This window comes from Sycon ciliatum, chromosome 2, assembly GCF_964019385.1.
Source record: "Sycon ciliatum chromosome 2, ocSycCili1.1, whole genome shotgun sequence".
In the NCBI taxonomy this organism is placed as follows: domain Eukaryota; kingdom Metazoa; phylum Porifera; class Calcarea; order Leucosolenida; family Sycettidae; genus Sycon; species Sycon ciliatum.
The window spans coordinates 8,952,135-8,970,955 of NC_088644.1; the positions used below are offsets into that span (position 1 = coordinate 8,952,135).

Consider the following 18,821-nt stretch of genomic DNA (forward strand, 5'->3'; position numbering starts at 1 on the left):
ATGCAAAGTCTATTGAGGGAATGCATGCAGCGTAGGGCGATAGTGCGGGTTCGAACCCAGGTTATGCGTAAAAAAAAGAAAGATAGAAAAATGAAACGAGAGAGCTTTGAAAGCTCAGGGCCCTACGCTATGCTTTTGCCTTAGCTCATCATGCATGTTATTCGAATTGATGGAAACGTTTTTGCAACATAATGTTGTAACCGATCAGTTTTGATAACATGCATGTGGCTAGGCAAAAAAAGCATAATGTAAGGGCCTGAGCTTTCAACCTCTCTCGTTATTCCACATCTCAAAGCAAAATGTATCCCTGCAGATGTACCCCTGCAGGTGTATCCAAGTTGGAAAGTTGCTGGTTTGCGCTTTGGAGATACGGTCCGAGGGCCAACATGAAGGGTGCTAACGAGTCATGCGGCCCTCCCTGCCATGCACTAACCTATCAATTATGATCTGATAAAAGTGGTTACATTGGTGGACGGGTAGTCATGACATGTACAGTAAAACCTGGTTTAAGCGACCACCCCACAGTGCAAGCAAAATCGGTCGTTAAAGCCAGGTGGTCTTTAGAACCAGGTCCGACAGTGTCTGTGTAGAACTGTCCGTGCATGGAAAAACGGTCGTTAAGAGCAGGTGGTCGCTAAACCCAGAGGTCCCTTACACCAGGTTTTACTGTGTTACTTTCAATTAGGGTTCGTTGTAGAATGCTCGGAACACACTCTCACAAACTACGCAAGGATCTTCACCACGCACAGATGGACACGTTCAGTGTTGACAGAAAACCAACTTCAACTCTCATCACTACAACGTATAAAGCAAGAACACAAGAATGGAATACACTTCCAAGAGAAACACACACCAAGCGAACAGCCAAGCAAAAGACACTACAGTACTGGTCGACAAAGCCAGACCAAAAACCGAAACACGCAGTACCACAAGCCTCCACGTGCGCAGCGCGGGAATCTGGAGTGATTTGCATCGGTCACGCGACACGTGCAGCCACACAGGTGCGGGCATGTAAAACACGCATGCAAGCAATGCATGAAAGGTGCCAGTGACATGAGCGGAACAGTGAACTAAACGTAACATACCTCCCTCATGAGCGAACCTAGGACTATGAGCGAATAAGTAAAGTAGAACCATGGACACTGGTTAGATATGATTACTGTGAAGTACGACACATAGACATAATTATTGAGAGGCTAAACTAACGACAGCGAGAAAACAGTGCTATTGAAGTCATGCAACCAGTACGCTTGACAGGATACTATGAATGGTACTGTTATTCAAACTCAGGCAGATCCACTGCAGCTGTACCTGCCATCTTCTAACCGGTCGGAGCCACATCTAGCGGCACAAGCTGGTGAACGCTTCTCTTGTAGACTTTGCCGCTCACCTTGATGTCGACCACACGGACACGTCCATCTCTGCCTGGGTATGTGGCTACTACTCGGCCCAATGACCAACGTGCGCGGGGTAGCGAGGAGTCAGCAACGATCAGTACTGTGCCGACGTCGAGATCGACGGAATCTTTAAACCACTTCGTAGCGAGGTTGGCACGTGCAACAACCTCCCTCATCCACCTCTTCCAGATCTGCTGCATGAGGTTCTGTAGAACTTTCCACCGATGTCGGGGGTTGATACGGCTGTCAGACTCCACGTGTTCCAGGGGCGTTGTCATTGATGCATGGCCAATCAGGAAGTGCGCGGGTGTTAGCGGCTCAGGATCATCTGTCGTCGGAAACGACTGTCAAGGGACGCGAGTTCACTAGGGCTTCTGCCTGAACAAGAGCAGTTAACAGCTCCTCCTCCGTCAAGTCTGCCTTATAGAGGACCGTCTGAAGAACCTGTTTCATGGCGCGCACCATCCATTCAAACACCCCTCCGAAATGCGGGGAACGTGGAGGGTTGAACCGCCATTCCACTCCTTGGCCGGCTAAGTCAGCGGTTAGCGTGGCATGATTGATCTGCGACACTGCCTCCCTCAGTTCGCGCTCCGTGGCGACAAAGTTGCCGCCATTGTCGGTGAGGATGAACTGAGGCGTTCCGCGACGACAGCAAAACTGAGTGAGAGCCATCTTGAAGCCCTCAGTGTCCAGGGATGTTACCATCTCAAAATGGCATGCTCTAGACTGCAGGCATGTGAAGACCGCCACATAGCGCTTCTCCACGCCCTCTCTTGACATAGAAGGGTCCTGCATAGTCGACCGCCGTCCGAGCGAATGCTGGTAGAGTGCCCTGGGTACGGTAATCTGGTAGTTGACCCATCGGTGGCACTACAGGCTTCCGCCACACCTTCTGGCATCCTACGCAGCTATGCCTGTGCATCTTGACCATCTGCTTTCCCTTTATCAACCAGTAGCGATCTGCGAGGTTGGCCAGGAGGTGATTAGTACCCACGCTGTGTCGACAGCGCCGGTCTTCATGCTGGATGATGAGTTCCGTCACGCGATGACGCGGTGGAAGGATGACCGGTGAACGGAACTCCGATGACAAATGATGCGCGGTTCGGAGTCGACCTCCGACGCGCAACAGCCGATCTCCATTCTCGTCATCTAGGAACGGCCGAAGCTTCAGAAGCGGCGCACTAGGTGGCAGCTCGTTACCCTTCTCCAGGGTCGCAACAACAACAGGATAGACTTCTCGTTGACTGACACGAATCCAGTGGCGCTCCGCGCCCCGTAACTCTTCTGCCGACAGTTCGGGCACCAGCACGGTACGGGACTCGGCGGTGGCCACAGGGACCTTGGCCTCAGTTAGTAGGGCATCAGATTCCTTGGTGCGGCGAGCCCTGGAAACGAAACGATGACACCACGCGGTGACACGAACGAGCCTCGTCCATGACGAATAGTGCTCGGGGTGGAGCCAATTGTCTGTTGTCGCGGCCGGAGTAGCTGCAAGCGTGACGTCAGCTCGCTTCAGTTGACTTGGTAGCACCTGTGGCACGATAATCTGCCTCTGCGGCCACTGCGAAGGTGGCTCCCGCAGAAATGGTGCACCTTCCCACCACCTCGACTCGTCGACTAGCTGCTCTGCCGTTAGTCCGCGTGTAGGAAAGTCCGCAGGGTTGAGCTTGCCGGGGACGTGGTGCCAGTTGCCGGTCATGGTCAGCTGCTGAATTTCGGAAACGCGATTCCCGACCTCAATCTTGAACCTACGGCTGGGCGACCTGACCCAATACAGCACGTTCATCGAGTCCGTCCAGTAGTAGACATCAGATGTCGCAATGCCGAGGGTCTTGCGAACAAACTCACCCAGCCGCGAGCCCAGGACAGCTCCTTGCAGTTCTAGTAGCGGGATGGTACGGCGCTTGATCGGCGCAGGTCTGGCCTTGGCGATGGCAAGAGTCACGGTTGCGGTTCCGTCGGCGTTGCTGACCCGTACATACACTGCTGTTGCGTATGCCAGCTCTGATGCATCGGTGAACACATGTATTGTGACATCATTGGTTGCTCCAGCTTCCCTGAAACACCGTCTGATCCTTAGCGCGGACAACTGCTCAAACTCACCGAACCATTTGAGCCATGACTCACGTTGGTGAACGGTCAGTGTGTCGTCCCATCCGTTTCCGGCAAGGCACAGCTCCTGGAACATGATCTTGCTGCGAATCGTAAACGGTGCAATCTGGCCTCTGGGATCAAATAGTGAGGCCATGCAGCTGAGAACGCCACGTTTGGTAAGCGTGACAGGGGCTGGATTCCGGCAGTGGAAAGTGAAGTAGTCATCAGCGATCATCCACGAGACTCCCAGAGCCTTCTGCATTGCCTTGCCGGACCCATCCTGCTCAGTGAAGGTCTTCGCGATGTCCAATGCTCGGTCTTCTTCAGGAATGGACTGCATGACCACCGGGCTATTCGACATCCACTTGCGTAGTTGAAAGCCGCCCATACGTAGCAGACGTTGGAGCTGGTCCTGTACCCGGATCGCCTGTTGCTCAGTTGGTAGCGACTTCAGCATGTCGTCTACGTAGAAGGACTGGCGGATGGTGCTACACGTCTCCGTGTCAAACTGATCGCGAAACTTCTCAGCCGTCTCTAGAAGAGCCCGTCCGGCCAGGTATGGCGACGCCTTAATGCCGAAGGCGAGGCGAGTGAACTCGAACACACGTATATCGTCATCCATGAACCATAGGAAGCGGTGGTAGCGCCGGTCCTCAGGTCTCAGCTCGACCTGCAGAAACATCTCCGAAATGTCGGCGATCAGTGCGATGGGGTGCTCACAGAAACGGATGAGGACCTTCACAAGGTCGTTCTGGAGCTTGGGCCCTGCCAGCATGCGGTCATTAATGCTGCTTCCATTGAACTGAGCAGCAGCGTCGAAGACGACACGGACTTTGGTGGTGGCCTTGTCCTCTCGCACGACAGGGAAGTGAGGAAGAAGCCACTCGTCTGTAGCACCGCTGCATTCTTCCTGTGCTGTCAGCATCCTGATGTACGACTTGTGAAGGTAGTCCTCCAGTACCTTGGCGTAGCGGACTTGTACGTCAGGCCGTCGCTGCAGGGAACGTACCAAGGATCTGAGTCGACACTCAGCTTGAACTCGATTGCTCTTGACCCCGGGCGGCTCCTCTGTCTTCCACGGGATGGCGACCTCGAAGCGCCCATTTACGTGACGGATGTACTGGCGGGTGGTACTCTCAGCTTGGCGCTCATCCGGTGTCAAGTACTCATCTGATGATGTCTCCATCCCGACTGATTCAAGTTCCCAGAACTTCTTCACCAGTGTGTCCAGTCCTGAGCGCGTTGCCTCTGCGACATGGAAAGTGCTGTGACTGCTCGGGCCTTCGGAGCGTATGCTGGGACCAAAGCACATCCAGCCGAGAAGCGTTCGTCTGGCGATGGGATCGCCGTTGTTGCCAACTCGCTCCTCCTGCGCAACGTGAAGTACAGCGGCATTCAAGCCGACGAGTATGTCAACCTTGGCGTGAGCTACAGTTGCAAACTCAATGTCGGATAAGTGTGGCCACTGGCTCCGCACGGCATTCCAATTGGTGACAGGGAGCTCGCTCGTAATCTTGGGCATCACATAGGCCTCCAGTTGAGTAGTGGCCTTGCTATCATGGTGGCGAAGGTGCAGCTTCACGACGCGCCGTCGGCCGCGCAGAACCTTGCCGCCGAGTACGGTCACACTCACGTCCTTGTCGTTTCCTTGAAGATGTAGTCGCCTTGCGAGCTGCTCTGACACGTAGCTGCAGCTCGAGCCAGAGTCCAGTAGCACATTCGCCATGGCGGAATGTGCCCCGTTCATGACCTGCACAGGAACTGTCATAAATGATGTTGACCCGCTTGCGCCGTCTTCGGTCATTGGCAACCCTCCAGCCGAGTCGGTTCCATGATGTGTGGTCTCTTCTGTGGATTGTGGCGCCCTCTCCGCCTTGTCAGAAGCAGGCTTGCGCTCGGTGTGGAGCAACAAGTGATGCTTGCCACTACATTCCGTGCAGGCAGCTGACTCACACTCTCGCGCCCAATGGCCATCACCCAGGCAGTTCAAACATAGATTCAGCAGCCTAGCCAACTCATTGCGCTTGTTGACACCTAGCGCCTTGAATTCGTTGCAGTGACGCAACTGATGCGGCCCGTTACACTTTCGGCACTTTTGTTGCCGTGCTGGAGATTTGGTGGCTGCCGACTTTTTGTCCTGCCGGCGGACACTGGCCGCTGCCAATGTCTGATGCTTCATCTTCGGTTTAGGTTGCGAAGTGCTCTGGGATCGCGTCTCCTGCTTCTCGAGCAACCCAAGCCGGTCCGTGGCATGCTTCAAGTTCTTGACGTAACTTGACAGCCACGTGGCGAACGCATCGATGTCAGTGCTGCCAGTTCCATGCTTATCGAAGAACTTGATCAGCATGGACTTGGGAATCTTTTCCGTCGCAATTATGCACAGCTCTTGACTCGGCGTGCTGCCACTGGTGCGAATGTTAGCAATCGTGCTGCGGAGCTTGACGGCATACTTTTGCAGGCCTTCCAGATCTCGCTCGTTGGCAATTCTTGCCTGCGTCATGACCTCTCGTATCTGCTGCTCTAGATGCCTGTCTGCTCCTCCAAACCAGGACTCCAGCTCACTCCAGGCAACGGAGTAAGTGCCTGGCTCGTCAAGAAGGTCCACGACAAGATCCTTGGCTGTGCTGTGCTCAATGGCCTCCCTCAGTCGGGCCATCTTGTATTCGTCTGGCAGGCGTGGATCTATGTATTGGAGGAAGGAATTCCTCCAACGGTGATAATCATGCGCCTTGCCACTGAACGTCGGCAGTTTTAGAGGCTTCACGAACGGTTGTTGTGGCATGTAGCCAGAATGCGCAAATTGATAATTTTGCGGAGGCACGGTGCTGCTGGTCTTCGGCACGTACTGCGGTGCATATACGTTCAGGGTTGAATGCCCTGAGACCATGGGCATGGTGGAAATCCTGGGCGGCTGACTGGCTTGGTGCATCGTACTACTCACAACTGTTGGCGCATGTCCAAACGTTGGCAGTGACGTCATCATTGGCATGGGCGGCATCGGCTGTGGTGGCGCAGATCCAAACCCAATGACTGGGGGTGATGCCCTCATAGGCAGCTGTTGAGGTGGCACTGATCGTGGCAGAGTTCCTGTTGATGCCAACACTGGCATTGATGAGGGAACACTGGGTGCTATCTGTACACTGGCTGCACTAGATGCATTGGGCACAGTGTGTGTAGATATAGCAAGTCCTAGTGGCTGAAAAGCACTTTGCACTGCAGATGTCATGGGTGCATGAAGACCACTTACTGCTTGAATAGGCTGTGGCTGACTAGGCTGCAAAGGACTTCCCCCCTGCTCCTGGCTGTGATAGGCTGATGAAAGGACACCAAGCAGAGGCGCTGAGATGCGTCCTTGTATACCAGATGTAGTCCTGGCCAGTGGAGCGTCAGTTCCAATGCCGCTTCTGCCAGTTCTGCAGGTCTCTGCTGGTCCAACTGACTGTGATCTGCTGGCACTAACTGAGACTGCACCAGACTGTCCAACGGATGAGGTGAGATCCAGCATAGAATCCAAACGCCCCGCACCTGAGCTGCTCTCCAAAGCGTGCTCCTCTTCGGTTCTGGCGTTTTCATCGTGTTGCTGCGACTCGTCACCTCCATCCGGCGTTTCTTCCAGAAGTGCGCTCACATCAGCCAGCAAGCTAATATCGTTTCGGAATTTTTCCTCCCACTTGTCCAACACGTCCAAGCGTGCAGAATCCTGTTGCTGCTCCAGTAGCTCCCTATGTCCGTGGAGCAGTTCTTCAATGGCGTGCACGAGCTCCTCAGCCTTGCGTAGGTCCTTTCCAAGGTACCTGCGGCTTGGACTCGACTTGCCAAATTCACTCGACAATCCTTTTAGGCAGAGCGTCAGCCTTCGCCTCAGCTGCTTGCGCTGCGTAATGATTGCCTCGTCGCCAAAGGCTGAGCCATCCGAGGCGTCCAGGTTGTCTTCACTAGTCCCATCTTGGGTAGAGCGGTCCTGCTCTAATCCATCCATGGCCGAGGAAACTGCGTATCCCGTCGAAGGTGCCAGAAATGTTACTTTCAATTAGGGTTCGTTGTAGAATGCTCGGAACACACTCTCACAAACAAACTACGCAAGAATCTTCACCACGCACAGATGGACACGTTCAGTGTTGACAGAAAACCAACTTCAACTCTCATCACTACAACGTATAAAGCAAGAACACAAGAATGGAATACACTTCCAAGAGAAACACACACCAAGCGAACAGCCAAGCAAAAGACACTACAGTACTGGTCGACAAAGCCAGACCAAAAACCGAAACACGCAGTACCACAAGCCTCCACGTGCGCAGCGCGGCAATCTGGAGTGATTTGCATCGGTCACGCGACACGTGCAGCCACACAGGCGCGGGCATGTAAAACACGCATGCAAGCAATGCATGAAAGGTGCCAGTGGCATGAGCGGAATAGTGAACTAAACGTAACATACTGTACCAATTAGTCTCTCGTCCTTTCCACTGCGGAAAATTATAATTTTTTTAAAATTGTGAAGATCGAAGAGGATTGAAGGCTATCAATTATTTACCGGTGTTGTAAATGCACTTCGAATGAAAGCCGACAAATTGTACAACATGACGTTAAACGTGTTAAAAATCAAGATTTGCTGATACTGTATGGCGAGAGGGAGGGGGAGAGAAAGAAAGAAAGAAAGAGAGAGATATAGAGAGTATGAGTATGGTAGTACCTTGGTCTAAGCAAAGATGAGTGTGGCAAACAATTATAGAGCATGCCCTAATGAATATTGGGGAGAATTGTCTGCCTGAGGTAATTACAATGTGAATCGCAATGCGGGTCAATGCAATAGAATGACAAAGTATTCAAATAATCACTGAAATTCCACATAATGAGGCGAATCAAGTTCATTATTTGTACTTGTAGTGTTGCCACCAGTACTTCTAGCAGCCTGGTTTGATGGAACTGATGCGCCAGTTGTTGAAACACCATAGGCAGGATTATTGGTAGACTTAACAAAAGCAGGATTCTGGGTTTGCAGAAGAGTAGTTGGCTGACATTCTACACCTGGTACAGTGCTAGTGACTGAAGTTGTCCCCTTGCGATGTGACCTGGACCGTACCATTTTCACAATGATAAAAAATGCTAAAAAAGTCATGATGATGCCACCTGCTAATCCAGCCACTATGTATATGATGATTGCAGTTTGGTCTGTTGTTGTTGGTTGTTCATTTGATTGGACTAAAAGGCAGAACGCACACAAAAGTTCGGGTCAGGAAAAAATCGAAAATTCAAGCCCCCCCCGGTATCTGTGGAGTCTCAGATACTGGGGGGGGGGCTTGAATTTTCGATTGTGGAGTCTCAACCATGCCTGGCTGTGAAGCATGCACACTGGCTAGTATGGTGATAGCTGGTACCTTTCACCTGCCTCATACTGACATGACACCTGGGTCCACGCAGCACTGTTAGGGCATGTACCGTAATCTCGTGCATTTAAAGGACATGTTCTTATTTTCGAATATATGAGCACTCTCGCTTATAAGAACATGCACTTATAAGGGAATGAAATCACCGTGACCACACAAGGTTCATCATGGTTCAATTGTACTGGCATTAACCCAGAATAATGCGTACTGGCACATGTACATGTCGATGCGATGTTTGCGTTTCGCACATAAGACCATGGTCTTATAATTGAACGAAAATGCACTTATGAAAGGACAGAAAACAGCTACTTTTCGATTATAAGACCAGGGTCTTATATGCGCGAGATTACGGTACCATAATATGCATTTGTTTAGTAACTGGTGGTGTTAGTGGACATTATAGCGTAACTTGTAGTTCCTTTGTCCTTTTTGCTTTCTATAATATGCATTGTTACAACTAGCCATTTATTATTATGCTTCCAGTAGTTGGTCAGCCTGGGGCACTACATCGTCAGGGACCTCTGAAAAAGCCGTAATTATTGTAGAGCAACGAGCTGTCTTTTAATGTATGTGGTGCCTCCTTTGCAACATGGCTGGTAGCTCAGTGAAATTAAAGTGAAAGAAGGAGAAAAATCCCCATCTTTCACTTTTATTTGTCCCTATAAGACTTATTTCAAGTGGTTCCCATTCCATACCGTTACGTAGATTCACTGATGATGTAACAAGAAACAGTTCTAAACAAATCTTCTCTTTCCTTATCATTGTGTGCCTTGCAATCAGCGTTTCACATTTTACTCACACATGTCGACATTAAGGAAATGCTAACAGTGTATTTAGTCGTCCTTGTTGCTATATTAAAACTGCTGTCTTCGAAACGCTTGTTTACTATGGCAAAGATGTTACTTTAGTAGCATCTGGCGCTAGCCAGGGTCCAGACCGCTGTATTTCGTATGTCTGTGTGTGTGGTAGGGCCGTCATCACGTGATGTGCCACACCTGGTGTGCTATCCTGTACATGTCCCGTACCGTACAGTCACAGAAAGCTGGCCACATAATCAAATAGGGTTTTCAGTGACGAGATCATCATATTGGCTTGATGATCGAAACAGCTGTTTTAAGGAAATGAGTAGCTAAAGAAGTGTCGTTTTGCTGATGGTGTGCTGTGGCATTATGTCAAGGTCCGCTGGAGGGCGCAATTGTGGTATGTGGTTACATGGGTGCATATCTAAATTGTTTAGGCTTTGTTTTGAAGGAAGAAAGGAATACTATTCTAGTTGTCTACAAGCTTCCAAATCCAACATGGGGCTTATGTAGTTATGGGCAGTGTTGACTTTAAATTTTTGAACTTAGAGTTTTATACTCGAAGTACTCGAAACAGCTGTTTGAAGGAACTAAGTACCAGCGGATGTGTCGCTTGCTGATGGTGTGCTGTGGCAATGTGTAGAGGTCGGCTCGAGGGCGTTGTTGTGGTGTGGTGGTTGATGGAGAAAAGAATCTGTACAAGGCCGAATGTTGCTGCTCACCCTTGGTTTATCTCTGATTTAATAAAGCTACGAATAGCTATGAAGCTATGAATAGAACCAAGCCCGCAGACATCACCACGCAACATGCAACTTGTTCGAGATGTAGGTACCTATTAATATTATCTCCATTATAAGCCCCGGACTTATATATTTTGACCAGTCCGGACCCTGGGCTTATATTGGAGACTATGCTTCTACTAGAGGGGGGCTCATAATTTTAAACCATCCGTTACATGTACATTGGTCATCATTTTTTATTACATAAGTAGCGCAATGCTTCCCACCAGGTATTGGGAATGCAGTTTTGTACTTCTTGGTACACTGAGTCTGTTCCTTTTACCTCAGGGCTCACAGACTTGTGCCACAACATGTGGGTGTGTGACACTTTGTGATGTCAAACATGCATGGACATGATCCATGCAGTTTTCCATTATAAGCCCTGCCTTATATTGGAGACTGCGCTTGTATATCTTCGAAGCCCTCTTGGATTGCGCTTATAATAGAGACTGGGATTGTACTAGAGATAATACAGTATTATTATCCAGTTGAAGTCCTTGAAGCTGCTCAAATTTGTATGCAGAAACCTGATTTGCGGAAACAGAAAGAACACATTGTTGCATTACGGTTATACTTGTAAGCGTTAACATCATGTTTTCTTCTACACGTTGGCATGTTAGAGTGCAAAGTTGCTTGCTAGCCTTCTTACTTCATCACATTAATTTATTAGTAACCCTTATGTGTCGTTGGTAGCACTACTTATACTTGATTGCTCAACGTTAGTTTTTTCAATGTTTCCCTTAGTTCTGTATGTGCATGTACATGCATATAATGCATATGAATTATAATACTGTTACCTTGTGATGTGGTCAATGGTGCATTGTTTTCTGTTGAACTGCTTTGGTAGGAGTTAGCGGTGCTATGTTCCAATATGCCTGCCGACACAGTTGGTGCAGATGAAGCAGCTGTGCATTTCAATATAAGAAGCAAACTGGTTATTCAGGTTTTTCAAGAAAATGCGCTTGGAGAGAAAAGAAATCATGGATAAGAGGAAGGACAAAAATGCATGAGCTATGATTAACCGTCCACCATAGTAACCAGATCATATACAGTCAGAGAGTGTGCTAAAAAGGCTCAAAATGCACAGGGAGTACTGAGACATTCAACCGGACAAGACACCTAGTCTCTTTGGCACAAACCTAAAGCCTTCCGAGTTGGAACGCTCGGGTTAGGAAAGGTCCAATGAGGGAAGGAAATCATGTCTCTGTGGGAATTTGCGGAAAAAATTCTCGAAAACTTGCGCAAGAAATTGCGCCAGAAAACAATGAAAAATGCGGCAAAAAGTGCGGAGAGATGTGGAACTTGCCAGAAATTCGCGGAATTATTTGCAGAAAATTGTGGATTTGGGCCAAATTACGAAGTTTCTTGCACCCGTAGAATCGCTATTTGCGCAGTAGATCTACTCGGGAGTAGTACGAGTCGTACTGTGCAAAAATCCAACATAATCATGGAAAACACTACGTGAAAAGTACTGTAGTGACATTCACATGTACGAGTTTAGTGTGTAGTACTCGGTAAGCACGTACTGAGCTCTGTGTTTTCTCTTGTCTCCATATACTGCATGCTTCACGTTATGCGCTTATCAGTTTGACCCTGAGTTCATGTCTGCTATCCCGTGTCTCCTCTATTTCTGTTTGCTTCCACGTAGTACAGGTCCTCCCTCGTTAGTAGATAATCCCTGGGCCATCGAAAAAGTTATCTTATATCGAGACTTATCTTGTAGCAGGACTTGCAGCTAAAGGTGAAATAGGCACTACTTCGTACTTACCAGGGCTACCCTCGATACAACATAAATTATCGGTGCTTCAACTCGTTATAAGATAATTGAAAATCTCCAAGTTACTCCAACATAACTCTTCCTTGGATGCAAAGGATCGTCCATATTCACGAATACATAGACATAAAACGTTTCCTCTTTCTGCTTTATCCAACGTGTTTTGGCCTTGGTCCTGCATGGTCAATATTATCTTATACTGAGGGTTTGGCACTCCAGAAACCTGGTCAAAGGGTCGTTATAACGGATTTTATGTACTAACGAATTATGTTGTAACCGGACCTTTAAGCAGTTGTATAGACCACGTTTTGCCAGGGGATTTCAGCTTTCTATTTACTAACGGGGTTTATGTAGTAACCGGACTCGTTATAATGAGGGAGAACCTGTACCCGGCTACGGTGTAGCGCTGCACGTGTTACGTCAGCTTGAACTGTCGCATACATCATACTTTAGTCATGCTTACACTTCCTTTATGTCTCTATGGACTCCCTGATTTTTCTTCTGGCCATCCGTGTTTTCACAGCCAGTCCTGGTGCCTGAATGAAAATCACATCTGTACTCTTGATTGTTCCGTGCTGCTGGTGATCAGTAGCCATGTGTTTACCCCACGGTTTGGCGGGCATCCTGTGACGTGCTTCGTAGTGGTGTTCCTCGAAACGGTCTCTTGCGAAGCTGAAGGTCTCACCGACATCCCGCTTCTGACACAGCGCACACTTCATCAGATAATGCCGGGGGAATCACACATGCAGCTCGGCAAACCAGAGGAGCATGAGAAGCAGGGGTTGAGCGGTCTTCCTCGCCTCTACTATTCTCGGCGCCTCATTCGTTCTTGTGTCACTCTGCACTTCATTGGATTCAGCGCTGACTTCACGAGGACATCTTTGAGGTTGGGAGGGTGTTCAGACACAACATTGACCGGGAACCCCGAGCGCTCGACTAAATGCTTTGCCTACCGCTGAATGTCTTCTGAGCAAAAGGGTAGCTTCAGTATAGCGGCATCTTTTTTCATATGTGGCTCACATCGTTGGGCAGTGTGGCAACTTTTCCGAGCAATCTCTTCGGTGATTGCCTCGGGATATTTGTTGCTTCGCAGCAATTTCTTCATCATGCCGAGACTCCCGCAGGCTTGTGCCGGTGGGACGAATCCTTTCGAGCTCTGCCAAAGTGCTGCTTACCGACCGCATACTTGACGGAGCGAGGTATTTGGGAATGAACTTCCTGTACAGGCGGTGTGTAATTGTGCCATAAGGGGTAAGCTCAAAGCAAACATCAAGAAATGGAACCGGTCGATTTTCACTGCTTTCGTAAGTGAACTTGATAATAGGGTGCTGGCTATTTCAGTGGCCAATGAATACCCGTAGAGCAGCTCACCCATGAATCTAAATTAAAATTGTATCGTCGATATACCTTGCATAGAGAGATGGCTGGAGGGTGGTAGTCTCCAACACATTTTTCCCATAGCATGTAATTGCCAATCAAAGAGGTAAGGAGACTCCCTCGATTTAGGCTAAGGCCTGTGGAGAATCCATACATACAAAATACAAATACAAAGAGGAGTGGGTGGGTGAAAGCCAACCACGGCTGAGGAACGTAAAGAATTATAAATAAAATAAAGGAGGGAGAAAAGATAAAGAAAAGGTAACTAGAAGGGGACTATAGAAGTGCTGCAAGCTGGACGTTAAAATCTATGAGGAATGATGTGGGCTGAGTGGCATAAGGAAGAATAAGCCATGTCGAGAAGGCAAAAAAAAACCACAGAGGCAAATAAAGCAATTTGGCTGTTAGTTCAATCAGGTGTTGCTGGATTGTAAAGTTCAACTCTGATGGTGAGGCAGTTAAATTATGATGAAAAAGGAGTTGGACAAAAAAGTTATGAGTTATGACTAACTGACAGTAACTGTCCATCAATGTAACCAGATCTTATACAGTCAGCAAGTGCGACAAAATGGCACAAAACTGACAAGGAGTACTGAGACATTCGGCGACCTGACACCTAGCTCTAACACTTCTTGAAGGTGCAAACCAACAACCTTCCAACCTGGAAGGCTCAGGTTCGGAAAGGTCCAAGAGGGGAAGGAAAGCGCAACGAAAAAGAGCACGAGCTACGTCCCACGGCAACAAAGAATGCCGAAAGTTACTGGATGATGACGAAACTAGTAAGACTATTGGACATACCGGCCTTACTACAACTCGACGACGCAAAGCAACAGACTACCCAACTTGGGAGGCTCACGTTTATGTAATAAACATAGAAAGGGGAAGCTAAGCGAAGACGAATTATGACAAACCGAAACGTCAACATCCTACTGAACTCTTTTTACGTTGATGGACAGATGGTCACAGGGATTAATTTATCCTGTACCACATCGCAGTTTGCGATGCATAATAGATCTACTGCTACTCAAAAGTCACCGTGACTCGCACAAAATTGCGATACATACAGGCTATCCATGCCTAGCCTGCGCTGTCAAGTAACATGCATACAGTGCAGTGTATGTGGTGCAGGCACTCTCAATCTGCATGCACATGTATGCTTCAGTCGGTTTTTTTGCAAACGGGCTTTCAGGCATCACTCTCCAGAAGGACAATGTGGTAAACACCCAACCTTCAAAGAAAAATGCTAATCAAAGTCAAAGACTGCTACACAACTGTGATTTCCTATAGCAGAAACTGCTATGCAAAAATATGACAGCAAATTCATCCCTGGGTAATAACTCGTGACATTTTTTGGAATCGTTGAATTTTTAGTCGCAACACAAACAGGCGATGGCGCCTCCTTTTATACATGTGGGACAACATGACAAAGTTAATAATAATAGTAATGGGGAGAGGAAGAGAAAATCACAGGTGAAAGAAGTCACCGAAGGTACCTGAATACTGGCATTCTACATAATAGAGCTGCGGGAAAAAGAATCCTGTTGAAAAACCGAAAACATGGAGTATAACTGACCGATTTGAAGTCGAGTAGTTCATTTTCTAACATCCTTGCAGAACATTAGGCACCAATAGATAGGATTTGATCAGATAAAATCTTACACAAAATTAGAAAGGATTGACCATTGGTGAACAGATAGAAAAGTAGCTAGAGTGACCTATTTTGAATACTTAACCACCAGGTGGGTAAGTTTGAGTAGGTGGATGCTCCATCTATCCAGCAATGGGCTGGGCGACAGCATAGAGGTCAGTGGAAGGGGTCATGCACGGTAGGCGGAAGAGGAGCTTTTGAATTTCTTTGCGATGCGTTTCCAGGAGTGTTCCATTTGTTGCTGATAAGCCAGCCCAAGAAACGTCAGCGGAGTCGAAAAAGAGGGCGAAGATATAAAGAACAGAAAAGAGGTTTGCAAGAGGTTGGGAGAAAGTAGCAGTGAGAGAAAATCATACCCAGAGAGGCGCTGGAACGTTTACACTGAACATACATGTAATTGACATGGGGGAGTCCAAGACATTACGTGAATCAAGTACAATACCTAGGCTTGGTCACACAACACAGTGAGCTAACCACCTGGGTCAGTCGGCAATCCTGTACTCTGCAACTGAACTGTCGCTGAAAAGGAAATTTTAATCGCCTTAAAGGTGTGGGAGTACACGAGCAAACAAACAAAATTTGATGTAGGCACACACCCCTCTCTTTCCCTCTCTCTCTCTCTCTCTCTCTCCCTCTCTCTCTCTCCCTCCGTGAACTGTTTATCGGTCTTCTCCTGCATATCCGTAGGCTGACTGTGCTTTGGAAATGGTTCTTCAAGGAGGAGATACTTGGTATTCGCCATCTTTCCTGAGACATTTTCAGCCAACTTTCAAAACTACGACATTATTTTATTCGTTAATCTCCACCACCTGTCGTCCCACCTGGCTTCAGAAGATTTTACGAGAGATAGGGGAGTCACCAGGAAGCATCGCACCCATCTTCAGGAAGTGGAAAGAGCAAATGGCATGGTCCTTGGTTGGGGTAAATGCTGAACGTCTGATTTGTTGAACGTCGGAGACGGGTACACATGTACCTGGCGCTGTCTCACCAGCCGAGTCACATGCTTTAACTCAGCTCCGCCCTTGTTGATGCAGCTGTTGTCACTCCTCGCTGACGAAAAAAATTAGTTTTTGGCAGCTACGGAGTACAAGAATATCGTTGTAGTACGAACCGGTTAACCCACCTTCAATCTGCGCCGCCGGCGGTTATCCAGGCATTTCTCTCGTGGCCACCGCTGACAACTTTGCCACGGAAGTGCGTCGCGCACCAGGAGCAGGTCATCTTTTTCGTCTCCATGTCGTAGACAAGCCATGGACGACCTGTTTTCCAAGAGTCCTGGAAGCAGGGCCTGTGGATTCGCCTTTTCGCTGGAGGCTCCATTTCCAAAAACAACACCTCAACGATCAAGCTCGAACTGAGCACGTGCACACACCGGTTACTGACTACTTTCACTTCGACGCGCGCCTCTGCATGATCTGTCACACATATACAAGCCATGTAGTCAGTCCTTTCAAAGTTTGAACGTGTAAAGTACCAACCAGGTCACAGGTGACCTGGTACAGTCGTCCCTCTCTAATCCGGCACTTGTTTATCCGGAACCCTTGCCAACCGGCGCACTTTCTGACGAAACCGATTTTTTCGTTCAATTCCTACATCTTAATCCGGCACTTGAATTCCGCCTCCGGCAGTGACTTTTTGAAACGAATCGCTCAAACTGCTCGTAGTTTGATTTCATAATCCGGCAGTCGTAAATCGCGTACCGCACAGGTGCACTCCAGGCTAGGCCAGTCTGGTCAATGTTGTCCAGGAGACAACGGTAGTCAAACATACTTTCTTATTTTACTATTTTTAGCAAGGAGTAGTGTCCTGCCAATTTTCAGGTGTGTGTGTGCGTGTGTGTGCAAGAGTACATGTGAACATGTTCTCTGTTTTACTTTATCACTTTATCACTGTGTATATTCCCGGAGAACAATTGAGAATATAAAGCCGTGCACCAAATACTTGGGTCGACACGGAAAAACCCTGCGTTTTGACGTACATATGATACATGCATGCAATTGGGTAGGGCCGTGTCAGAGGGCAGGATTTCTTAATCCAGCACCCTCGTTAATCCAGCAGAAAACGCCGTAGCAAAAGGTGCCGGATTAGAGAGGGACGACTGTACTATATTTTCAACCGGGTCCAAGCGCCGCACAACCGGGTCGATTACCCGGCTCACCCGGCTCTGGAGCAGACACTGCAGGGATGAATTTATCCAGTATCGCATCGCAGTTTGCTACGCAAAATCGATCTACTGCTACTCAAAATCACAGTGACATGCAGAAAACTGCGATACATACATGTACAGGCTATCCATGTTTTTTGTAGCTTTAATACGCCACAACTGACATTTTGCATAGCAAAAACTGCTATGCAAAAACATGACAGTAAATTCATCCCTGCACTGCTATGGACGCAAACAGTCCCGTCACGTCCATCTGGCTGAACCCACTGCGGGTCGATGTCTCGGGCATTGCGAGTTTCGCCCATTTCTCTGCTTCTCTTGTTGTTCGTACTACAAACTGGTAAAAACTCTCATCGCTCTTTTGCACCATGGACACCAACGCCTGCCAGGCCTTGTTGGCGGTCTTTCCATGTGCAGTTAGCAGCTCACGCTTGGCATCCGCAAACGTGCTGCATCCATAGCATGCGCTCTCCAGCTTGCTGCCAGCAACAGCAACGCACAATCTTATTAGGTACTGGTTCTGTGCCGCCACATCCTCGAATACTTCAAGGTAGGACTCTACCGTTTGCTTACCATCGAACTTAGGCATCTTGATGGCTGGCTTCCTCGTGATGGCACTCCCATCCAGGATGCTGCTGACGTCTCTAGATGGTCTGGACTGTGTGATTCGCTCCTCTAACTCTGCGACCCTCTGCCGCAGCTCCGCATAGTGTCTTCTCTCTTCTCTCTCCTCTGCTTGAGTGTCGCGCTCTCTCTCTCTCTGCATCCGCTCTCTCTCCTCGTGCTTCTGGATCCGCTCCTCTATATATTCACGCAGGCTTTCTCCAGTGTAGCCATACGCTTGGCCGTTCGCGATCAGATTTGCTTCGACTTGCTCCATGGGTCTCGGATCCTGGCGTGGTCGCCAAAATGTTGTGTATCTTACACTCAAAAGTTCCAGGAACTGAGACCGATCAGTATTTATTTACACGGTACGAACGATTACAGAGGATATGTAAGGTAGAAAAGGAGACGAAAGAAATACTGTAAAACCGGAAAGTCTAACGAGGCACAAAGTCTTACGTTTCCACTTTTAACGACCAATTATTTTTCGTTATGTTAAAAATACGTCATCGCTAGATGTCTGTGTAAAGATGCGCATACAGATGGGTAGCCAGGTAGCCATCGTTAAACTTTTCTGCACGTAATCATGCCTAAATTACAAAAACGTTAAACTTTTTGGTCGTTAGACTTTCCAGTTTTACAGTAATTACATGACTGTGTTGAAGCAAGAGAGAAGAAGAACTAAAAAAAAGAAACACCGGTAAAACGAACTGTCACAGCACATGCGCCGAAAATGTCGCCAGATCGATACTCGATCGCGACTGAGTACAACTGGTACAGTCCGGGTAGCCAAAA

The 18,821-nt window shown here is 48.4% G+C and overlaps 1 protein-coding gene across 1 annotated transcript in view; it reads right to left on the bottom strand.

Moving 5' to 3' along the window:
* LOC135808540 (uncharacterized) overlaps nt 1-18,821 on the bottom strand; it is a 249,824-nt gene that overhangs the window by 195,767 nt on the left and 35,236 nt on the right. Inside the window, exon 7 of the mRNA XM_065321743.1 lies at nt 11,258-11,365. Within this exon, the coding sequence (XP_065177815.1) occupies nt 11,258-11,365 (108 nt within the window). The remainder of the gene's footprint in view (nt 1-11,257; nt 11,366-18,821) is intronic.